The sequence below is a fragment of the Dipodomys ordii genome, unplaced genomic scaffold (assembly GCF_000151885.1).
Source record: "Dipodomys ordii isolate 6190 unplaced genomic scaffold, Dord_2.0 Scaffold20, whole genome shotgun sequence".
In the NCBI taxonomy this organism is placed as follows: Eukaryota; Metazoa; Chordata; class Mammalia; order Rodentia; family Heteromyidae; genus Dipodomys; species Dipodomys ordii.
Genome location: NW_012267236.1, coordinates 7,608,321 through 7,631,552, shown reverse-complemented (window position 1 = coordinate 7,631,552; position 23,232 = coordinate 7,608,321). Strand labels below are relative to the sequence as shown.

General features: G+C 42.9%; 2 protein-coding genes across 3 annotated transcripts in view; both read left to right on the top strand.

Annotated features, from left to right (window-relative positions):
* Positions 1–3,120, top strand: part of Ccdc121 (coiled-coil domain containing 121) — an 8,426-nt gene extending 5,306 nt beyond the window's left edge. The window contains exons 4-5 of the mRNA XM_013013529.1: positions 2,268–2,369; positions 3,027–3,120. Coding sequence (XP_012868983.1) covers positions 2,268–2,369; positions 3,027–3,120 — 196 coding nt within the window. The remainder of the gene's footprint in view (positions 1–2,267; positions 2,370–3,026) is intronic.
* Positions 3,121–4,250: 1,130 nt separating this feature from the next.
* Gpn1 (GPN-loop GTPase 1) lies at positions 4,251–22,895 on the top strand. 2 transcript variants are annotated; one of them, XM_013013789.1, is made up of 14 exons: positions 4,292–4,422; positions 5,029–5,122; positions 7,277–7,316; positions 8,005–8,071; positions 8,880–8,917; positions 9,819–9,830; positions 12,164–12,242; positions 12,440–12,534; positions 13,283–13,328; positions 14,079–14,308; positions 15,765–15,804; positions 16,465–16,555; positions 18,624–18,731; positions 22,211–22,895. In XM_013013789.1, exons 1-14 carry the CDS (start codon positions 4,312–4,314, stop codon positions 22,303–22,305), a joined length of 1,146 nt encoding a protein of 381 aa, XP_012869243.1. In that variant the 5' UTR covers positions 4,292–4,311; the 3' UTR covers positions 22,306–22,895. The 2 variants fall into 2 exon arrangements, with proteins under 2 accessions (XP_012869244.1, XP_012869243.1); XM_013013790.1 differs by lacking the exon at positions 9,819–9,830 and having other exon boundaries at positions 4,251–4,422; positions 22,211–22,439.
* The last annotated feature ends 337 nt before the right edge of the window (positions 22,896–23,232 follow it).

Genomic DNA, 23,232 nt, shown 5'->3' with positions numbered 1-23,232 from the left:
TCCTGGGACCTGAACTCTGGGCCTGGGCGCTGTGCCTGAGTTCTTCAGCTCAAGGCAAACCCTCTACCACTTGAGTCACAGAGCCACTTCCAGATTTTTTTTCTGCTTATGTGGTGCTGAGGAATCGAACCCAGGGCCTCATGCATGCAAGGCAGGCACTCTACCACTGAGCCACCTTCCCAGCCTGCAACAGTCATTCTTATATATCTCTCTCAGCACCTACTTTATGGATGGGGCTACTCAGTCTCCGATGTGGGGCTTGAACTCTAGGCCTGGGCACTGTCCCTAAGCTCTTCACCTCAAGGAAAGCACCCTACCACTTGAACTACCATGCCACTTCTGGTTTTCTGGTAGTTAATTAGAGATGAGAGTCTCACAGACTTTCCTGCCCAGGCTGACTTTGAACCATGATCCTCAGATCTCAGCCTCCTCAGTAGCTAGGATTACAGGCATGAGCCACCAGCACCCAGTTGTCTTTAGGTATATTTTTATGTTTATTATATATTGCCAAATCATTTTCAAAACAGTATCAATTTACACTAAAACCAATACATGAAGGTTCAATTATTTAACAACCCTACAGGCACTAATATGGTCAAACTTAGTTTATCTTATTCTAGTGAGTTATTTAAAGGCTTAAAACCTGAAAAGTGTGATTAGCACAGTCTATATTGAATCCTGCTGATCTCCGGCCTTAGGAAAATGAAGAATGTTGTACAAGGGACAGGACAGAGTTCCTATAGCATTTCCTCAAATCTTCAAATTATTCATACTACCCAGCAGGTTTCAAGACTAAAGAACCACTGGGTTGTAGTGCTTCTTTAGAACATGTCTATAATCCTAGCTGAGGCAGGAGGATCATGACATCAAATCCAGCCTGGGTTACATAGCAGGACCCTGTCTCATTAAATAAATAAATAAATAATCTGAAAACTACGAAGACAACTGTATTTGGGACTTATTTCAAATTCACCACTATCTTCAACCATTTTTAACCCTCTACAGTGTCAGAAAAGAATTAAGTAAGAGGTCACAGCCTAAAAGTAACTGGATATATTATTCTAATCTAGGGTCATTTTATTGTTACTAATCCTTCTCCATTATTCCTCACCAGAAATTAACATAGCATCTTAAGTTTTTCTCCCTGACATTGCTCATCTCCTGAAAGGGCTTTAAGTGCACAATTAGGAATGAAAATGTAGCATGGATATACCATTTCTTCATTTGTTTCAAAACATTCTGGCAGTATTCTGCTCAGGTTTCAATACACCTATTTCTGGACCTAACTACTCCAAGAGCAGTATATCTTTTTTAGCATCTAAAAGTAAAGAGAGGAAATAGGAAGAATGAAGGCCTATATATTCTTGAACACATTCTTATTGTTCTAGTTATTTTTCAGTCTTGTTTCAACTTGACTTAATTTCTTTTTAATATATTTATTTCCTTGTCATCTAATCCTAGCTATTTTGCCTCAAGTACAAGAGTGAGAATAGCTTTTCGGAATTTGAAAAGATAGCATTTTTACCATACTAAAGTTAATTTTTATATGGACCATGCCACAAAATAGACAAACATATAGAAGGCTAGTATTTACTCAAAGAGAAGAAGAAAACAAACAGGACAAAAAGATGGTTCTTTAGAAAACCCACGAAATGCCATGAAGTATGAATAATGTACAGAAAAATAATTTTTCTTTCCATCTAATCCACAGTCCCCACAATCTTGGGAAAATGAGAGCCCTGGCCAACACTTTCCTCACCTGACCTGTAGGAGTTGATGGCTTATACCCCAGTATATCCAGAAGTTAATAACGTATTAACCACATTTCCCTACACTGACCACTCCATGTCTACAGACCTCAATAAAAAGTTGAGGTCTTGGGCTGGGAAGATGGCTCAGTGGTACAGCGCTTGCCTTGCATGCCTGAGGCCCTGGGTTCGATTCCTCAGCACCACATAATCAGGAAAAAAAAGCCGGAAGTGGTGCTGTGGCTCAAGTGGTAGAGTGCTAGCCTTGAGCTGAAGAGCTGAGGGACAGCGCCCAGGCCCAGAGTTCAAGCCCCACGACCAACAAAAATAATTTGAGGTCTTAGGACCTCCAGTGCAGCAGCACTTCTTTTTGAGCCTGCCATCTCTCCCATCAAGGACTATACTTTTGCTCTGCTTTCATTTTGCTTTATATTGATATAACTATTCCTGCTTAACTTTTATCTGTGTCTCACCTTGAATTCTTTCACCAATGAGACCCAAGTACTTTTTGGCCCCTAGACCTGTTAACTTGAATAATCTGGTAACATCTTTGGGTGAGTCAAGCCAACAGATTCAAGGAGATCTTTACCAGAAGCAGATAGATATCTTCCTTCAATCCTGGTAAGCTAGTCTCCCAATACCTGTTCAGTTTGTGGCTTGTTTTTCCCCACTAGTTCTTCTTATATCCATATCCCTACCTTATTTCTGTAGTGGTAGGGGATTATGTGATTGCTCTTGCTGTACAGAAATTAGACATTTCTCTGCACAACAATGCTTGATTTGCTCTGAATATTTTGTTCCAACAATTTGATTTACTATTAGTTTATTATTATTATTTACTATATTAGTAATTATTTAAACAATCTATTTCCTCTACTAGGAGTAAACTTCAGAAATTGACACACTAGACACCCATACTCCTTAGACTCAGATCAAACATCTAGGACATGAACTTAGATCAGAGGCTGAACCTATCCAAAATTTGCCCAATCTCTGAGAACCCATAATGCCTCCAAGCCACTCCAGAAGTACTCCCCTGAATCTCCAAGGGGAGCACTCCAGTAAGGAATGACCTTGAGGATGACAGAGCAAAGATTTCCTTTTTATATGCACACAAAAGGGCATTGGGAATGGATTGCTCCCAGCTCCAAAAGCAGCTGAGTTCAAGCCTGGAAGAACAATCATTGGGTCTGTGTGACTGAAGCTGCCAAGGGTTTTTTTTTTTCTGTCCCCTCCAAGACAATTTACCAGTAAACCTACCTAATTCTTTATTAACAGGGTGACCACTTTATCTGTTGTGCTCTCTCATTCTGGACCCATATCTTATGAAACCTTCATTATCATGGGGATTCCAAGAAGACCTCAACAGTGAAGTCTCCCTCCCCCACATCCAAGCCTTACTCATGTATCTGAGAAGACCAAATAATTTTATCCTAAAATTCAATTACAAAGGTAACATATAAAGATTTTGGGTTCTTTGTGTATTTTCTCTTCCTTCTACCTTTTTGCCTGTACTAACATTTTTGTTTAAGGTCACTTGAGGTTTTTTTTTTTTTTTGGGTCGGGTCGTGAGGCCTGAACTCTGGGCCTGGGCGCTGTCCCTCAGCTCTTCAGCTCAAGGCTAGCTCTCCACTTGAGCCACAGCGCCACTTCCGGCTTTTTTCTTATGTGGTGCTGAGGAATCGAACCCAGGGCCTTATACATGCAAGGCAAGCGCTCTACCACTGAGCCACCTTCCCAGTCCCGGTTTGTTTTTTTTTTTAATCTATCTGGAATGCAATATTCTGCAACTCTTAAGAATTTTTTAAAAGGGGGCATGTATAAAATGGGCCAACTGGCTTTTCCCATTTTGGAACCTTGGCATTCATTGTTGCGGTTTCCTGGTGTGTTTCCTTCTCTAGTTGCAATGTCAGTTTCATTTTTATTATTCAAGTCTTAGCCTATTTTTTATAACACTCATTTTCTATATCATCATCACCGTTTAACTTTTTTTTCATTACACAGATGGCAAAAAAGTGGATTGACATCTTCGCTAGACAATTTTCTACTTACCTGAGGATGAAGATTTAAAAGTATCATTAGATATGAAATCACCTTTAAGATTTTTCAAGTCTTGACTCTGAAAGGGCCAGCCCAAACAATATATCCAACCCAATATGGCAACTAATTTAGGACAGCCAGGAAGGGGGGCGGGAATTCGGTGAAGGTCCATTGATTACTTTATGATTTTTTTCTCCCTAAGGGTTTGCATCTCCTGGGATGTGTGGGACGCAAAGTTCATCTGGTACGAATGTTGTTTCGGTGTGTGAATGTGCTATTCACACGCCAGTACAAATAGGACACGGGGATGTGGCGGAAAGAGGACAGTGAAGAAAGCGGAAAGTTCATTATACACCCGGCTGCCTACAGGGCTCGGCTAACAGAGCTTTATAGGGGCCGCTCTCGCGAGAGTTCCTTGGTGGCGATTTCTGATTTCGGGCCAATCACAGCCCCGAACGCGGGGACGTCTCTCTAGGCGCGCGGCGGGCACCTCTGTGGTTCTGTGGGCCGGGCTGGTGGGAAGATGGCGGCGCCCGCGACTCCGGGGGAGCCGCAGGCTTCCGGGGGTCTTCGGACCCCTATTTGTCTGTTGGTGTTGGGAATGGCGGGATCTGGGAAAACCACCTTTGTACAGGTGAGGCGAAGGCGTGATGGGGACGCGTGACAGGTGGCCCGCGCCGGGCGGAGGGCCGGGGTCGTGGAGGGAGGGGTGTGCAGAGTTGGGGTCCAGGCTCGGGGCTTTCCTCGGTTCCTTCCTCGGGAAACCCGAGACCCCGCCCCGGCCGGGAAGGCTGCCCTCCGCACTCCCTCGGTGCCTGCCTGCGTGATCTACTTCACCGCGCCTTGCTGATGGAAGTTGCCAGCTTCCCCAAACCCGGGCTGCGGAGTGGAACACAGCTTTTCGCTGAAGATCGAGGGACCAAGGAAGTATCTCTTGCGCCCCAACCGTGTTCTAAGCACCCGAAAAACAGGAAAACGAAACTGACAAGATTGTGGTTTTCACGGAGTTGATGTGTAACAGTCGAGTACTACGAATAATAACCCGGTACAAACACATCAAGCAAATGTCAAAGATGGGGAGACCGTTAGAGGGGTGATGAAGCAAGGTAGCATGTGAGCTGAGAGGCTAGTGTTGGGCCTAGGCGTAGAAGGATGTGGTGCTGAACCTTCAGGCATGGTCAGTAAAGGATTAGAAGTACTGTCTTGCCAACTCTCCAACTCTCTCCCCATATTTCTACAGAGACTTACAGGACACTTGCATAGCCAAGGCTCTACACCTTATGTCATCAACCTGGACCCAGCTGTGCATGAAGTCCCCTTTCCTGCCAATATTGGTGAGTTAACTATCCCAGAACTTGTAACGTGCCTAATAGAGAGTAGAAAGCCTCCCGATTACCAGTCTTTGGTGCCTTCAGAGAGTGTGTATGTGTGTGTGTGTGTGTGTGTGTGTTTTCTAACCTACTTTTACTTCCTTTGGATTTCTGTGAGCCCCTGAACAGGCTTTTTCTTATTCATATTTTCTCTCTCTTTACTTTCCCCCTTTTATTTATTTGTATGTATGTATGTATGTATGTATTTTTTTGTGCAGTGCTGAGGATCATACACAAGACCTAGACCAAGCTAGCACTGAGTACTCTAACATGAGCTATATTCCTAGCCCCTCCAGTTTCCTAAATTCACTGTATCTTTCCCATTTGCATTTATATCTCTCCTCTTTCTAACACTAATGTGTGAGAGAATATAATTGGGAAGCTTGGAATAGTTGGAAAGTCAGTATACAATCAACTAGGCCATAAGCCCTTCAGCCACCTCTGAAGGGTTTTAAACTTTTTCATTTAGTTTTTTTCATAGAGTTTAAAGAGGGCTGGGAATGTGGCTTAGTGGTAGAGTGCTTGCCTAGCATGAACAAAGCCCTGGGGTTGATTCTTCAGAACTGCATAAACAAAAAAAGCAGGAAGTGGCCCTGTGACGTAAGTGGTAGAGTGCTAGCCTTGAGCACAAAAGCTCTAGGACAGTGCTCAGGCTCTGAGTTCAAGCCCCAGGACCAGCAAAAATAAAAAAAAAAATTAAAGACTTTTCTACTATAGTTCACCCATTGATCTGTAAGAAGTTTACTTCCACTTGTCAGGTTCCATGGGCAAATGTTTATAATATGGACCCATGCATTGTTTGGAGGTAAGGTTCTCAATTTTCACAAGACTTAGAGGAGATTGACTGTCAGAAAGAATGGGGGTGTGTTGCTTTGTTAGGATTCCTGCTAGGGTCCAGGCTTTCTGATTCCCAGGCTCTCACTGTGTGTTAGTCTTTTCCCTTTTTTCCTTTTTTTTTTTTTTTGTTGTGAGGCTTGAGCTCTGGGCCTGGGCGTTGTCCCTCAGCTCTTCAGCTCAAGGCTAGCGCTCTACCACTTGAGCCACAGTGCCACTTCTGGTTTCTGGTGATTTATTTGGAGAGAAGTCTCAGGGAGCAGGCTTTGAACTGTGATCCTCAGATTTCAGCCTCCGGAGTACTGAGGATTACACCTGAGAGCCACCAGCACCAGACTTTACTTGTTAATTTTATTCAGCTTTTACCCAAACATACTGATAAAAGGAAGAGGGCTTTGTTTGAAGAGTTAGTCAGAGATCCTTTTAGGAAGAATTTGGGGAAAAAATTTCCTCTAAGAAAAAAAATTAGCCGGCGCCGGTGGCTCAGGCATGTAGTCCTAGCTACTCAGGAGACTGAGATCTGAGGATTGTGGTTCAAAGCCAGCCCAGGCAGGAAAGAATGTTATCTCCAATAAACCACTAGAAAACTGGAAGTAGCGCTGTGGCTCAAGAGTCTTTTTCTTCATGTTTTACTTCTTTAATTGGATTTCAATGGTCTTAGCCTTAAAAATTTAGAAAAATATAGGTCGGGCATGAATGGCTCACCCCTGTAATCCTAGCTATTCAGGAGGCTGAGATCTGATGATCATTGTTCCACACCAACCTAGGCTGTCTTTTTTCTTTTTTTTTGGTTGGCCATGGGGCTTGAACTCTGGGCCTGGGCATTGTCCCTCAGCTCTTCAGCTCAAAGGTAGCACCCTACCACTTGAGCCACAGAGCCACTTTTGGGTTTTTCTGTTTATGTGGTGCTGAGGAATCGAACCCAGAGCCTCATGCATTCAGGCAAGCACTCTACCATTGAGCCACCTTCCCAGCCCCATAGCCCAGGCTGTCTTATCTCAAAATAACTAGGAAAAAGCTGTAAGTAGGAGCATAGCTCACCAGAGGTGAGCAGAAAGCCCAGTGAGATCTTGAGGTTCTGAGTTCAAACCCCCATACCAGCACAAAAATAACTCTTCCCTCCACCCCCAAATGAAGAATATGATTCAGATTCCAAGAGAGAAACATTATTTTTTTTATCTTGGAGAAGGATAAATGACAGAGACCTATTGGTATAACTTAAAGGTAGAAATTCTCATAATATTGTCTTATATGTAAATTCCAGTATTTTTTTCTCTCTCTTAGATATTCGTGACACTGTGAAGTATAAAGAAGTCATGAAACAGTATCCTTTTTCCCATCTTTGGTATTGACTCCTAGAAAGGAGTATACACAGCTTCTGTGTATATTTTGTGACTTTGAGAGACTGATTTTTACTAATTCTTGTCCAGTATCCAAATAGAAGAATTATTTGCTTTAAAATGGTTTTATTGAGGCTGGGGGTTTAGGCCAGCGGAAGGGCGCCTGCCCGGCACGCGCAAGGCTCTGGGTTCGTTCCTCAGCCCTGGGGGAAAAAAAAGCTACAAAATGGTTTTATTGAGAATAGAAGAATGCAGGCTGGGTATTATAGATTATCAGTAATACCATTTTTGCCTCTAGACTATAGGGAGTTGTAATTTGAGAGTGGAGAAAATGAGAGGCTGGTAGCTCGCTAGGTCTGGCAAGGTGGTATTTGCTTGGAGGATACATTTTTTGTTGACTGTATCTTCAGACTGGGAAACTCAAGAGAGTATGTTCAGTACATTGCTATAGGACATATGTAGACTCCTTGTAGTGTAAATGTAGAAAGGAAGATTAATTCTAGTCAACTAGTTGCTTGATTAAGACAGATCAGAGCTAAGTGTTATATAGATCTTCATAGTCAGTGCTAGCATTCTGTCAGTGCCTGATGTATCTGCCTATTAAATTTGGGTCACTTTTCTTTCCTTTTTTAATCTAATGTGTGCAATTTAAATCCTGAATTGAGTATCCAGATATGGACTTGGGCCCAATGGTGGCATCGTGACCTCACTCAATCTCTTTGCTACCAGATTTGATCAGGTATGGCTCTTTTTATATTCATAGACATGATTGTAGAAACCTGGCTCTTAACATGCCTTAGCTTGATCACAATGGTAAAGAAGAACGGCCTACCTGAAGAGCAATATAGAAAATAAGCAGACATTTTGGTACACAAAGAAGTAGGCTGTGAGAGGATAATCAATATGATGAGATGCTTCACACTTAATGTTTGTGATAGCCAGTAAAACAAAAAAGAGACCTGGGTTCTTTCTCTGATTTATTACTGACTTGCACGGAGGATGGTATGGTGGGAACAAGAGTCTGGGATGCACTACCAGGCAAGAAATTGTAAGAATTCATGCTTTTACTTTGTAACAAATGGCTTTCATTTCTTAGGTTGTCAGGTTACCTGTTTCCCTGTTTTGGAAACATTGTTCTTTTATACTTCATGAGGTAGGCTGTTAACATGAGATCAGAGCTGCTCAAAGTAGTGCATACCAGCACTTCTAGATGCTCAGAAGGCTGAAGCTGTAGAATTGATTGAAGCAAGTAGTTCAGGAACAACAGGACTGGCTCTTTAAGAAAATTGACAAACAAAAGATAGTGGCTAGAAGTGCTAAGAGATATGATTTCTTTGTGATAGGTCAAGGTTTGGTTTTGTATTATGCCCCAGGATGTTGTAGTGCTGCTATGGAGCAGCTCTCCTTGGATGAGTTCATTACTTGGTGTCCTAAGATTAAGAACATCAATTCTGTTCATAATGGCAATTGAGAGACATGTCCCCTGGGGGGCCCTGTGGTTTTGTGTCCAAAGCAGATACTATGGTAATTGGTATCTTTTCTTTTAGGTGATGAAATTTATTGAGAAAGCCCAGAACACATCTAAGTAAGTGTTTTGTTACTCCTTAGTCAACACATCTGTTGGCTTTTGAAAGGATTTGGGTGGTGTTGGGTAGGATCTGAAAGGGAGTTAATTTAAATGAAGGTATTAGAAGTAAAAAGGGGAGAATAACATCACTGAGATGGTATGTGTATAAAGCTAAATTTACCATTATCCCACTCCCAGTTACATGAACATTGCTGCTGCCTGGGCTGGCTTTGAACCACAGTCCTCAGATCCCAGCCTTCTGAGTAGCTAGGATTACAGGCGTGAGCACTGGTGCCTGGCTTTAAGTATTTTTTTAACCATTGTTGAAAGGAGCATACTGTGCAAGATTCAGAAAAAAAATTTTCTGATGTAAGAAGTAACAAAACATAAAATACCATTTTTATTACCTAGATTTAACAATTGTTAAATTTTTGATGTTTCCTTTTTCTAAGAGAGAAAAATAATTTTCTGCTTTTTAAAAAGGCTATATATTCAATATAAAGCATTATTTTAATTATTCCATAACTGGCATTCCACGTTTCTGTGCATATATCCATAGCTAGATGGAAGAATAGAAGAATTGTTACAAACATGAGATTATATTAATTTTTTATTTGTTTCTAAAGAGCTTTATTGAGATATGATTCACATACTATAAACCTCATTCTTTAAAGTCTATAACTTAATACTTTGATATATTCATATAGTTGTTGGGCATCTATCACAGTCATCCAACTTCAGACCATTTTCTTCATGTACCACCCAAAGCCTCTATACTCATTAGCAGTTATTTCTTCTTTTCCCTTTCTCCAGTTCTTCCAAGATCTGTGTCCCATTTTGGGTTCTCACCAGCAATATGATTTCTTCACCATCAGTTACTGTACAGTTTTGACAAATTTTTCTTCTCTTTTCCTCATAGACATCCTATTGGGTATGAAGCCAATGTGGTTTTGGTTTGTATGTCCTTCATGACTGATGAGATAGCTTTTTGTTTTTGTTTTTGTTGGTCATAGGGCTTGAACTCAGGACCTGGATGTTATCCCTGACCTTTTTTTTTGCTCAAGGCTAGCACTCTACCACTTAGAGCCACAACACCACTTCCAAGATAGAATTTTTTTTAATGTACTTATTAGACATTGGTGTTTATTTGGAGAAATGTCTATTAAAAGTTTCACCCATTTCTATTAATTGTTGTTTGCCCATTCATTTATTTTTGTAGTGCTGGGGATTGAACCCAGGGCATCACATGCTATGAGCCCATGCACAGTCCCCACCCCCCAACCCCCCCATCTTCCCCCCACACCCCCATTGGTCGTGGGGCTTGAAATCTGGACCTGGATGCTATGCTTCAACCAATTGAGCCACAGCACCACTTCCGGTTTTCTGGTGGAGATTAGAGTCTCATGGGCTTTCCTGCCCAGGCTGGCTTTGAACCTTGATCCTCAGATCTCAGCCTTCTGAGTAGCTAGGATTACAGGCCTGAGCCACCAGCACCCAGCTCATGCAAAGTGCTTATTCTACCATTGACCTACATCTCTGTCTTTAAGTTTACTTGTTTAAAAAATTATCTTTATTGAGATCCTGTTCACCAATTTCAAGAGTACACTTCAGTGGCTTTTTTGTGTGCCAATAAAGGGTTTGAATTTAGGACCTTGAACTTTCTTGAAGCTCAGTTTTATTGTGTGTAGCTAAGCCATGCCCCCAGTTCTAGTGTTTTCTACTGATTAAGTGGATAAACATTCCCCTCTTCCCCTCAACCTGGGGCTTGAATTCTGAGCCTGGGCTCTGCCCCTCAGCTTATTTTGTTCAAGGCTAGTGCTCTACCACTTGAGCCACAGTCCCACTTCTGGCTTTTTCTGAGTACATTATTGGAGATGAGTCTCATGGACTTTCTTGCCGGGCTGCCTTCCAACCACAATCCTCAGATCTCAGCCTCCTGAGTAGATAGGATCATAGGCATGAGCCACTGGTGCCAGCAGTAGATAAGTATCTTGAAGATTTGTCTGCCTAGGCTGGCTTTGAACTTCGTTCTCAGTATTCAGCCTCTGAGTAGGTAAGCTTATAGATGTGAACTAGTAGCAGTGTCTGACTCCTACTAAGATTTGAATGTAGGTCTTATGCTTGCTCAGCTGACTTGTTTGCTCATCTTGCACTCTGCCTCTTGAATCATACCTGTAGCCTGGTTTTGTTGATTAATTGAAGAGAAAGTCTCTTGGACTTTTCTACCCAGACTGGCTTTGAACTGTGATCCTCTGGATCTTAGCCCTTGAGTAGCTAGGAATGTAAGTGTGAGTCTCTGGCACCCAGCTTCAGTGGCTTTTAATACATTCACAAAATGGTACTACTGTCACCTTAGTCAATCCCTCTCCCTCCACCCCCCCCTTTCTTTTGGTAGTTCTGGGGTTTGAACTCAGGCCATTTTATTTGCTAGGTAGACATTCTACTATTGAGCCTTGCCCTTTAGCCCTTCTTGCTTTAGTTTATTTCAGGTAGGATCTTGTGCTTTGCCTAGGGCAGGCCTCAGATCGCGGTCCTCCTGCCTCCACCTCTGTCATGGCTGGAATTACAGGCATGTGTCTCCATGCCTGGTTTCCACTGTAGTCAATTTTAGAACGTTCTCATCACTTCAGAAAGGTACTGGGTGTTCTATAAGTCACACTCCTCTATCCCTCTCTCTTTCCTTCTCCCTTCCATTTCTTTGTCCCTGAGAAACCTGATGGTTTCCAAAGAATCTATTTCTCATTTTCAATACAATGCCTTTCAGTAATGGTTGTAATTTCCCCTGTGATCATTTGCGGCCAACCTCCACTTTCTGTTCCTGCCTATTAGCATGAATACTGGATATGAAGCATTTGAAAGAATGTTAGAAAATTTAAGAGCTATAGCAGGAAATTAGACTTGACAGTGTATAGAGTCTTGAGTTAGCAATTATTTAGGATTTTGTTTTTCTTTTTTATGCCAGTCCTGGAGCATGAACTCAGAGCCTGGGTGCTATCCCTGAGCTTTTTTTTTGCTCAGGGCTAGTACTCTACCACTTAAACCATAGATTCACATCTGGCTTTCTGGTGGTTAACTGGAGAATAGAGTATCACAGACATTCCTGCCCAGGCTGGCTTTGAATCGTGATCTTCAGATCTCAGTCTCTTGAGTAGCTGTGATTACAGCCATGAGCCACCAGTGCCTGGAAATATTTAGTTATATGGATGAAATGTCTTTCAATGTTGTGTAAGTGGAACACTTCTTTCATGGTCTTCCTTGACTCAGGTATGTCTTGATTGATACACCTGGACAGATTGAGGTCTTCACCTGGTCAGCCTCTGGGACAATCATCACTGAAGCCCTGGTGAGTGTTCTAGGTCTTGTCCCTGAAAGTGGCTAGAGGATGATACTGGGTGAGCATCTGGTTAATTGTGTGTGATTGTTCATGGGAAGGAGGAGGAGAAGCTCTATACACCCTGTCTACAGTGGTTTCCTCTCCCCTGTTGAGGAAGGTGGGGAAAGTGTTTGGGGCACTAAGGCTTTGTTATTTTGTGGTTTTAGGCTTCTTCATTTGCAACAGTGGTCATCTATGTAATGGACACATCACGAAGCACCAACCCAGTGACCTTTATGTCCAATATGTTGTATGCCTGCAGGTAACTGACTTTTGGGGTGCATGATGTTCTATCGAGGTAGGAGGCTTCCTTCTTTTTTGTTATTTTTCTTTCTTTCTTTTTTTTTTTTTGGTGGAGGGGGACAATGCCAGAGAAAAAGAGACACATAGTTGCCATTCACTCTCAGCACTTTTCTTCTGACCTTCTCTTGCTTGCCACTAAAATAGGGCATAGATGCATACAGACATTTTGATAATTGCTTCCTGGTGAGAGAAAACCAGATCTTAACAGAAGAGTGTCTGAATAGTGATTTCATGTCTTACGATAATTAGAGGGAAATTTTAATATGAGGAACAAAATGTTTTATCTAAGGTAGGCCTGGTGGCAGACACTTGTTGGTTTTTTTCCTCTTGAGAGAGGAGACAAGGCCATGTCAAAACAGGTAACTACGGGGCTGGGAAGGTGGCTCAGTGGTAGAGTGCTTGCCTTGCATGCATGAGGCCCTGGGTTCAATTCCTCAGCACCACATAAAGCAGAAAAAAACAGTGGTGCTGTGGCTCAAGTGGTAGAGCGCTAGCCTTGAGCTGAAGAGCTGAGGGACAGCGCCCAGGCCCAGAGTTCAGGCCCCATGACCGGACCCAAAAACAAACAAACAAACAAAAAAAACAAAAAAAAAACAGGTAACTACTTTGGAATCTGCAGAAAGCTGTTTCTTCTGTCTTTACTTAGTCCCATGGCAAATAAGAGCTTACATGATTTTATTAATACCGTCTCCATGTTTTATTTTCAGCATCTTGTACAAAACCAAGCTGCCTTTCATTGTAGTCATGAACAAAGTAAGTGGATGCCACCTGTTGTGATTTCAACGTTCTTTTTACAGCAGGGCCTTATGTGATGTTGTGGGGGCCGAAGGGGTGCGAAGAATTACTGTTACTACTCTAGGTCCTGGAGAGCAGATTCTGGTTTTGCTGAATCAAGTAGTTGGCACATCAGAGAACTGGATTCAATGAATTGGAATGAATACTTCGCGCTGACTCTTACCTAGAGTCATTTTATCCCTCAGAATCAGGACTGTGGGGCTGGAGGCATGGCTCCAGTGGTAGAGCACCAGCCAAGATGGGAAAACCTGAGCAAGAGTGCAAGACCCTCAGTTTCAGCCCTAGTGGGAGTATGGATTAAACAGAAAAATTCAACTTCTTGGGCCTGGGAAGGTGGCTCAGTGGTAGAGCACTTGCCTTGCATGCCTGAGGCCCTGGGTTTGATTCCTCAGCACCACATAAACAAAAAGACAAAAGCCAGAAGTGGTGCTGTGGCTCAAGTGGTAGAGCACTAGCCTTGAGCTGAAGAGCTGAGGGACAGCGCCCAGGCCCAAAGTTCAGGCCCCACGACTGGACCCCTCCAAAAAAAAAAGAAAAGAAAAGAAAAGTTCAACTTCTTTATTGTTTGATGCATTAGGGGAGACAGGAAGAAAGCGTGTGGCTGATATGCTCTCTGTTGCCATCATTTAACGTAAAAATGACTTTGCCATTGTTTGGTCTATGATATAGTTTCTAGTTGCTAAAATAGTTGCCTTCTCCCTGCTATAGACCGACATCATTGATCACAGCTTTGCAGTGGAATGGATGCAAGACTTTGAAGCTTTCCAAGATGCCTTGAATCAAGAGACCACATATGTTAGTAACCTGACTCGTTCAATGAGTCTAGTGTTAGATGAATTTTACAGCTCCCTCAGGGTGGTCGGTGTCTCTGCCGTTCTGGGTACCGGCTTGGATGAGCTGTGTGTGCAAGTCACCAGTGCTGCAGAAGAATATGAAAGGTGAGGTGGAAGAAAAGTCTATGGATGACATTCTCAGGAAGACACAATTCTGATAATGGTAGCTGTTTGGCCAGGCAAAGCATTAGGTTACCATTGTGTATGTAGTCTGTCTACCTTGTCCTTAGGTACTAGACCTGATGACACTTAAGTGTAACAAGTTTTAATTCACATTTTTTTTTAAAGTGTAAGATCTTCATTAAGTATAGGAGGCAGGGATTATCAAATCTATTCTGTAATAAACTACTCTAAATAAATGTTTTGGGCTTTGTGGGCAACTGCTCATTTCTGCCATTGTAGGACAAAAGCACCTAGAGACTATCTAGACAGAGGGTCATGTTGTATTCATACAAAATATTAGCAAATTTGACATTTGCTGGATTTGACATTAAGTTCAGTGTGAGGGTTATTTGAGAAAATACATGTAAAATCCTTAGCCCACTTACTGACATGAAGTAATACATTTCCTGAGAAATGGCCCTTAGACCTGTGTCATTGCTAATATTAGAATCCTGTTCACCTGGCATGGACTTCAGCCATAGTCTGAGTGGCTCCTGACCAGTATGCTGCTTTGGCTTCATACTTTGAGGGACCCTAACAACCACATCCTGGTTTTTTGTTTTGTTTTTTGCCAGTCTTGGGGTTTGAGCTCAGGGCCAGGCCTGGGCACTGTTCCTGAGTGTCTGTTTTTGCTCAAAGATAGCACTCTGCCACTTGAGCTACAATGCCACTTCTGGCTTTTCCTGTTTATGTGGTACTGAGGAAACGAACCCAGGGCTTCATGCATGCTAGGCAAACACTCTACCACTGAGCCATATTCCCAGCCCCATCATGTTTGGTTCCCACCCACCCCCCCTCAGCCCCCCCGTACGTCGTAGGGCTTGAACTCTGGGCTTGGGCACTGTCCCTGGGCTCTTCAGCTCAAGGCGAGTGCTCTACCGCTTGAGCCACAGCGCCACTTCCAGTTTTCTAGTGGTTTATTGGAGATAAGAGTCACAGACTTTCCTGCCCGGGCTGGCTTTGAACCGTGATCCTCAGATGTCAGCCTCCTGAGTAGCTAGGATTATAGGCTTGAGCCACTGGTGCCCGGCTCCATCATGGTTTTTAGACATTTTGTTTTCATGTTGACTCATTTGGCAAGGGTTTTTGTGTATGTCACCAAGGTTCAGAAAGGACTGTTTTCTGGATCCTTACTTGGTATCCCGATTCATCACTTATTATTAGGCTTCCTGAGCTCCAGGGGCTTATCTTCTTATGTATTCCCCTCACGTGAACGATGAGCTGCTCAGTCCTGGTGGCTTCCCTTCCAGCCCTGCAATCAGGAGTTGTTTTTTTTTCTTGTTGGTTTAGGGAGGCACTGTGGCTTTGACTAGAATGTGTTCCATCAGATATGATAGTGATCTGAGTAGTCATGGTGGATTATTCTGGAAATGAATTTAGAAAGTGTTTCTTTTTCCAGAGAGTATCGTCCTGAATATGAACGTCTGAAGAAATCACTGGTAAGAAAAGAGGCTGTATGTATATGTTAGGGCCATCAAAAAAGCAACCTACACCCAGAGCTGGCACAGGCCAGCTACTTGGAGGCTGATAGGAGAGAAAATCTTGAGCCCAGCAGTTGGAGGCCAACCTAAGCAATGTAGCTAGACCCTGTCTTTTAAAACAAAAGGCAATTTCCTCAAGCTTTCTGACATAAATATTTTTTCCACTCATATACAAAAGGACTGAGGGTGTAGCCTCCATGATAGAGTGCTTGCTAGCAAGTGTGAGATCCTGGGTTTAGTCCCCAGTACTTCACACACACAAACACAAAAAAATGGTGGCTCACGACATTTCTCAACTGCCCTTAGCCTATGTTGGATCTTTTATTTGAAGCTCTTCGGATGTGTTTTTGGGTGTGATTGCTGAATCAGCCTGCAGATTTCCCTCGTCTTGGCCCATACTGCTTATTATTTCCTGTCCTGATATCAGCCATTCCTTCTCATTCTCTAGTATGTGTATTCTTCCACTCATCTCAGAAGGCTGGTCTTTAATTTGTGCTCCTTTATTATTTCGGTGTATTTTGTTTCTTCGTGCTGGGGGTTGAGCCCAGGGCTTTTTACAGGTTAAGAACACACTCGGCTCCTTTTTTAAGTTCATGGACATTTCCTCTGTACTTACAGGCAAGTGCCCAGAGTGAACAGCAGAAAGAACAGCTGGAGCGCCTGCGGCAGGATCTGGGCTCCGTAGCCTTGGACTCAGGGACTGGAAAAGGTATTGGTAGTGGTTGGGGTTGGGGGAGGAAGCTTGGTGTGAGACATATGGAGGGAGTGCTTATTCCACTTAACAGGAGTATTTCTGTATTTCACAAGACAGAAATGGATAACGGAAGAGGGTGTATATGCATATGTGTTTGACAGGATACTTCATGTCTGCTCTGGCTTTTTTTTTTTTTTTTTGGTGACAGTTTTAATCTCTTACAACAGTTTTTTTTCAGCCTTTAAAAAAAATTGGCTTATATAAGTTATGTGGAGGAGGAGTTCATTGTTACATATCTACACAGTTATGGTATATTCCAACCAGTTTCACCCTCTCTGTCATTCTCCCTTCCACAACTATATTCATTCGCTTTCAAGATACGTTTCAAGTCAGGCATCAGTGGCTCACACCTGTAATCCTAGCTGCTCAGGAGACAGATTTTAGGATTATGGTTTGTAGCCAGCCCAGGTAGGAAAGTCCATGAGACTCTTCTCTTCAGTAAACCACTCAGAAAAAGATGGAAATGGCACGGTGGCTTAAGTGGTAGAGGGCTAGCCTTGAACAAAAAGAGGCTCAGGGTCAGTGTCCAGACCCTGAGTTCAAGCCCCAGGACAAGAAAAAATTATATATATATACACACACACACACACACACACACATATACATATATATACACATATGTGTATATATATATGTATATGTATGTATGTATATATATATACACATATGTGTGTATATATATACATACATATATATATATTATTCATCCTCTATTTTTTTCCTCTTCTCCCTTCTCTATCCCATCCATTTTTATTTTTTTTTAAAAAGTTTACAGTCTTGGGCTGGGAAGGTGGCTCAGTGGTAGAGCGCTTGCCTTGCATGCATGAGGTCCCGGGTTTGATTCCTCAGCATAAGCAAAAAAAAAAAAAAGCCGGAAGTGGCGCTGTGGCTCAAGTGGTAGAGCGCTAGCTTTGAGCTGAAGAGCTGAGGGACAGTGGCCAGGCCCAGAGTTCAGGCCCCACAACCGGACCCCCCCAAAAAAAGTTTACAGTCTTATGACTGAAATTTAGATTACTGAAGACTTAGTCTCAGAGGTTAATACAAAGAATTGTCATAACTTTTGATAATTCCAAAATGTTCTTTTCCTTTTCTCTCTCTCTGTCCCTTCCCTCATTTCTGTCTTTCTCAATCTTCTAATATACCACATGACTTTATATATCATTTAAATATATATTATTATTCAATTATTTAAAATTAAATTACAAGCCAGGCGCCTGTGGCTCACACCTGTAATCCTAGCTACTCAGGAAGCCAGCCTGGGCAGAAAGTCCCTGAGACTCTTATCTTCAGTAAGCCACTAGAAAACTGGAAGTGGTGCTGTGGCTCAAGTGGTAGAGTGCTTGCCTTGAGCTGAAGAGTTTAGGGACAGTGTCCAAGCCCAGAGTTCAAGCCCCACGCCCAACAAAAATAAAAAAAAAAACCAACAAATCTAAGTTACAAATATACACTCCTTTACTTTGAATATTTCCATGTGTATTTCCTGTTTCTTGAATGACACGCTAGTTGCTCAACCCATTCTGTATTTTTGAACTTTTAATCCAACCGGGAAGCTGCCTCAGCAGCTCACTGGATCTGTTCTGTCTTTAGCTTTCATAATTAGAAAGCACAGCCTCTTGCAGGCTGTAAGCAGATGAAATAACACCAGTATTCCTAAGACAAGTGTTCATGTTCTCTCTTTCTCTCTCTTTTTTTTTTTTTGTTGGTTGTGGGGCTTGAGCTCTAGGCGTTGTCCCTCAGCTCTTCAGCTCAAGGCCAGCACTCTACCACTTGAGCCACAGCGCCATTTCCATCTTTTTCTAAGTGGTTTACTTGTATTCTCTTCAGTGGGATTCCTTGCACTGTTTGGCTTGCAAAAGAACATTTTGAACTGAATTACTAGGAAATAATAAGTAGCCTTAGTAAAACATTTAGAAGTAGTAAGGCCTTGTGAGCAATCTCATGCTGCTGGTCGATAATCATAGTTACTTAATTCAGAGTCACTTTCCGAGAGGCACACTTGTACTAATACGGGTTTTCACTCTAGACAGTATGTCTCCTGTGCTGGGCCCTTCTGACCTGATCCTGACTCGAGGAACCTTGGATGAAGAGGATGAAGAAGCAGACAGCGATACTGATGACATTGACCACAGGGGTGAGATGTGGCCGAAGTGGCTCATGAACACAGAGGGGCTTTAGGATAGTGGTCAGTGCTGAGGCAAGACCTCAGCCATGCTGTAGTAATAAGCAGAAGAGTAGCTGGTAAAGGGCACGACACTAGAATGTTCCTGTCCTTCTGTGGATTGGTTACTGCTGAGCTGATTGCAGGCCTTTTATTGGACTTAATGTCTTTTCATCTTGAAGTTTGAACTCAATTTGAAGAAACCAGGGGTTTCTGTTATTTGGTTTGTGGTTTTTACCTGTCATGCTAAGGCCTCGTGTTTGCTAAGCATGCACCCTTACCTGAGCATCTTCCCTAGCAACTGGTGTTTTTTTTTTTTTGCCTGCCATGGGACCTGATCTCTAGGCATTGTGCCTGAGCGCTTCAGCTCAAGGCTAGCGCTCTACCACTTGAGCCACAGCACCACTTCCAGCTTTTTCTGCTTATGTGGTGCTGAGGAATCGAACCCAGGGCCTCATTCAAGGCAAGCACACTACCACTGAGCCACTTTCCCAGCCCTGCATCCAAATTTTAAGAATATCTAAGAATCTGGGTGCCGGTGGCTCATGCCTGTAATCCTAGCTACTCAAGAGGCTGACATCTGAGGATCGTGGCTCAAAGCCAGCCCAGGCAGGAAAGTCTGTGAGACTCTTATCTCCAATAAAAACCACTAGAAAACTGAAAGTGGTGCTGTGGCTCAAGCAGTAGAGTGCTCGACTTGAGCTGAAGAGCACAGGGACAGCGCCCAAGCCCAGAGTTCAAGCCCCATGACAGAACCAGATGTGGTGATGCCCTCTTCTTATCTCAGCACTTGTGTATGTAAGGCAGGAGGACTGCAAGTTGGAGGCTAGCCTCTAACTTGAAGGAGACCCTATTTAAAAAAAAATACATAAGGAGATCATAAGTAAAGACCTAAACAAATACAACAGTAAGACAGAAGAACGTAGAAAACTATTTCTTCTCAGTATTGCTTTCTGGATTTCAGATCTATTTCTTGTAGCAGCTCTAGGATGTAGGTCTTGGCCCTCTCTTTATTCTCAAATGGATCTATTATGCAAACTACTTTATAAGATTTACTGAGAAGTAAACTATAAATAGTAAAACTAACCCCTTTTAAGTATGTCATTTGATGAGTTTTAGCAAACATTCACAACTACTGTCACAGTCAAGATACATCATGCCAAAAAGTTGTCTAGTGCTCCTTACATTCAGTTTCTTCCTCAATACCTTGTTTCTAGCATCCATGGCTGCCTGCTGTTCCACAGTGTTTTGATATTCTTGTTGTTTCACTTGTTTTTGACACAGGATCTTGCTGTGTAGCCCAGGCTGGCCTTGAACTTATGATCCTCTTAGCCTCTTAGCTTAGCTTCCTGAGTACAGGGATTACAGGAGTGTGCCACCACACTGGCTGTGTGCCTTCAATCTTTCCTTTCCCAGAATGTCCTATAATTAGGATAATAGTATTTAATCTTCTGACTTTTCTTTTAAACTTAGCATCATGATTTTTTTTTTTTTTTGCCCAGTCGTAGGGCTTGAACTCTGGGCCTGGACGCTGTCCCTCAGCTCTTCAGCTCAAGGCTAGTGCTCTACCACTTTGAGCCACAGCGCCACTTTTGTTTTTTTTTCTTTTTGCTTATGTGGTGCTGAGGAATCAAACCCAGAGCCTCAGGCATGCAAGGCAAGCGCTCTACCACTGAGCCACCTTCCCAGCCCAAGCATCATGATTTTATAGTCTCTCCATGTTGTATATGTCCGGAGTAGTGTACTCCTTTTTTTTTCATTGCTTAGTAATAACCTATCACTTGGATTTAGCCTTTCAACTGATTGACATTTTGGTTGATTTAAGCTACAATGGATAAAGCTGCTGTAGATATGTGCATAGGTATTAACATGGGCATGTTTTCATTTCTCTTGACTAAAAATACCTGTATCTCATTTCAATGACTGCTTTATGAGGGAGATAGTTGCCCTGCATAGAAGGAAGGTACATATTTTGGCAGTTTGATAAATTCAACAGACTTCTGGGAAATGGTGGTGCATTGCATGCCTAGGGGGGCCAAGGCAAGCATGCAGCCATCTGGAGCTCCACAGTGAGTTCTTGTCTCAAAAAACAAATTTGCTGGGCTTTAGTGGCTACAATCCTACCTACTTAAGAGGCTGAGATATGAGGATCACGGTTCAGAGTCAGCTCAGGCAGACAAATCTGAGAAATTCTTATCTCCAATTAGCCAGAAAAGGCTGGACCTGCAAAAGGGGAGCTTGAGACCCAGAGTTCAAGTCCTGATACCAGCACATACACACAAAGTACTATTTCCGATATATGGTTACAAGATACCAGATGTCTAATGCAAGAGTTTGTTTTTTTAATTTAATTAATGGGGGGCAGAGTGCTATACTGGGGTGTTTGGACTTAGTAACTCTAGCTTGCAAGGCTGGTGTGATACCACTGAGACATGCATCCAGTTCTGATTTTCACAGGTTGTTTTGAGATAGGGTCTTGCTTCCCACCCAGGCATCCACCTAACCTGAGATCTGGTCGTGGGGCTTGAACTCTGGGCCTGGGCAATGTCCCTCAGCTCTTCAGCTCAAGGCTAGTGCTCTACCACTTGAGCCACGATGCCACTTCTGGTTTTCTGGTGGTTTATTGGAGATAAGAGTCTCAGGGACTTTCCTGCTTGGGCTGGCTTTGAACTGCGATCCTCTGATCTCACCCTCTTGAGTAGCTAGTTTTACAGATATGAGCCACCGATGCCCAGCTAAAACTGCCAACTTTTAGGTATCCTGTCATTGATGGGTTCAAAGGCACATGCCAAAGTGTCCATCTTCCTTTGTTTTGTCAGTCGTGGGGCCTGAACTTGGCCTGGGCACTGTACCTGAGCTCTTCAGCTCAAGGTGAGTGCTCTACCACTTGAGCCATAGCACCACTTCTGGCTTTTTGTTTATGTGGTGTTGAGGAATCGAACCCAGGGCCTCATACATGCAAGGCAAGTACTCTACCACCGAACCACCTTCCTAGCCCTCCATTTTTTTTTTTTTTTTGGGGTGGGGAGTCCGGTCATGGGCTTGAACTCTGGGCCTGGGTGCTGTCCCTCAGCTCTTCAGCTCAAGACTAGCACTCTACACTTGAGCCACAGCACCACTTCTGGCTTTTTTTTTTCTGCTTATGTGGTGCTGAGGAATCCAACCCGGGGCCTCATGCATGCAAGACAAGCGCTCTTCCACTGAGCCACCTTCCCAGCCCTCCATTTTCTTGTAGAGACAGATTCTCATGGACTTAGTGTCCAGGTGGCCTGATACCATGATCTGGGATGACTGACTGGCACATAACACTGTACCCAGGTGGGGTTTGAAGTCTCAGAACTTTTCTCCCCAGGCTACTATTGCAGCCTTCCAAGTAGGATTATAGGCATGAGTCCCTGATGCCTGGCTTATTTCAAATGTTTAAAAAATACCTCCTTTTTGTTTCCCTGCAGTTACAGAAGAAAGCCACGAAGAACCAGCATTTCAGAATTTTATGCAAGAAACAAAGGCACACTACTGGAAGAGAAATAACACAAAGGAGACTTAGGAGATCTCATTTGTTTCTAGAAGTCCAAGACCCTGGAACTTCATGTGAAGAAGCTGTTTTTACCTGTGACTTGCAGCTACAATAAATAGTTTTCCTTGGAATTACAGAATTTCTCTTTTAAGGGAAATGTTGTGAAGGATAGAAGACACGGTGGAGCTGGCCTTTTCCTTGTACTTATGCAAGGAAGCCTGTACCATTCTTGGAGACTGATACCCCTTATTCTAAACTTGCGTTTTGGCATTTGAATTCAGACACTTTTCTGTGAATGGAATGCAAAGGACTCACCATCCTGATAACCACTTCAAGTCTCAGCTGGATCCACAGCCTCTACTTGTGCAGCATTAGACCCTTGACTACACCAATTGTTCTTTTAGCAGGAAGGGAGGGGCAGTATGAGCTTGTCTGGAGTGGCAGTGGGGTGCCCTTGGCAGCCAGTCAATGCTGGCATGAAGCATGCCTCACACTAGGCATATTATCTCATTATAAGACACACCAGCTTTGTTAAAGAAAGTGGGTAAACATGATTTCTGAGTAATAAGAGTCTTACTTAGATTGTGACTTGGATAAAGTTTTTTCTAACTCTGTCAAAAGCCTGTCTTTTATTTCAAATTAGATTGAGCCAGGCACCAGTGGGTCATGCCTGTAATCCTAGGTATTCAGGAGGCTGAGATTTGAGGATCATGGTGGAAAGCCAGCCTGGACAAGAAAGTCCGTGAGACTCTTAACTCCAATTAACCACCAAAAAACTGAATTGGCGCTATGGCTCAAGTGGTAGAGTGCTAGCCTTTAGCTGAAGAGCTCAGGGACAACACCCAGGTCCAGAGTTCGAGTCCCATGACCAACAAAACAACAAAAAATTCAAATTAGAAAATGGTATAATCACAAATAGATTCACTGCTGTTCAGCAGTGAGCCTTAAAGCAAGATG

Coding starts and splice junctions, on each gene's coding strand:
- Gpn1 (XM_013013789.1), top strand. CDS start 4,312: ATGGCGGCGCCCGCGACTCCGGGGGAGCCGCAGGCTTCCGGGGGTCTT. Junction 12,243..12,439: donor CAATCATCACTGAAGCCCTG/GTGAGTGTTCTA, acceptor TTGTGGTTTTAG/GCTTCTTCATTTGCAACAGT. Junction 13,329..14,078: donor TCATTGTAGTCATGAACAAA/GTAAGTGGATGC, acceptor TCCCTGCTATAG/ACCGACATCATTGATCACAG.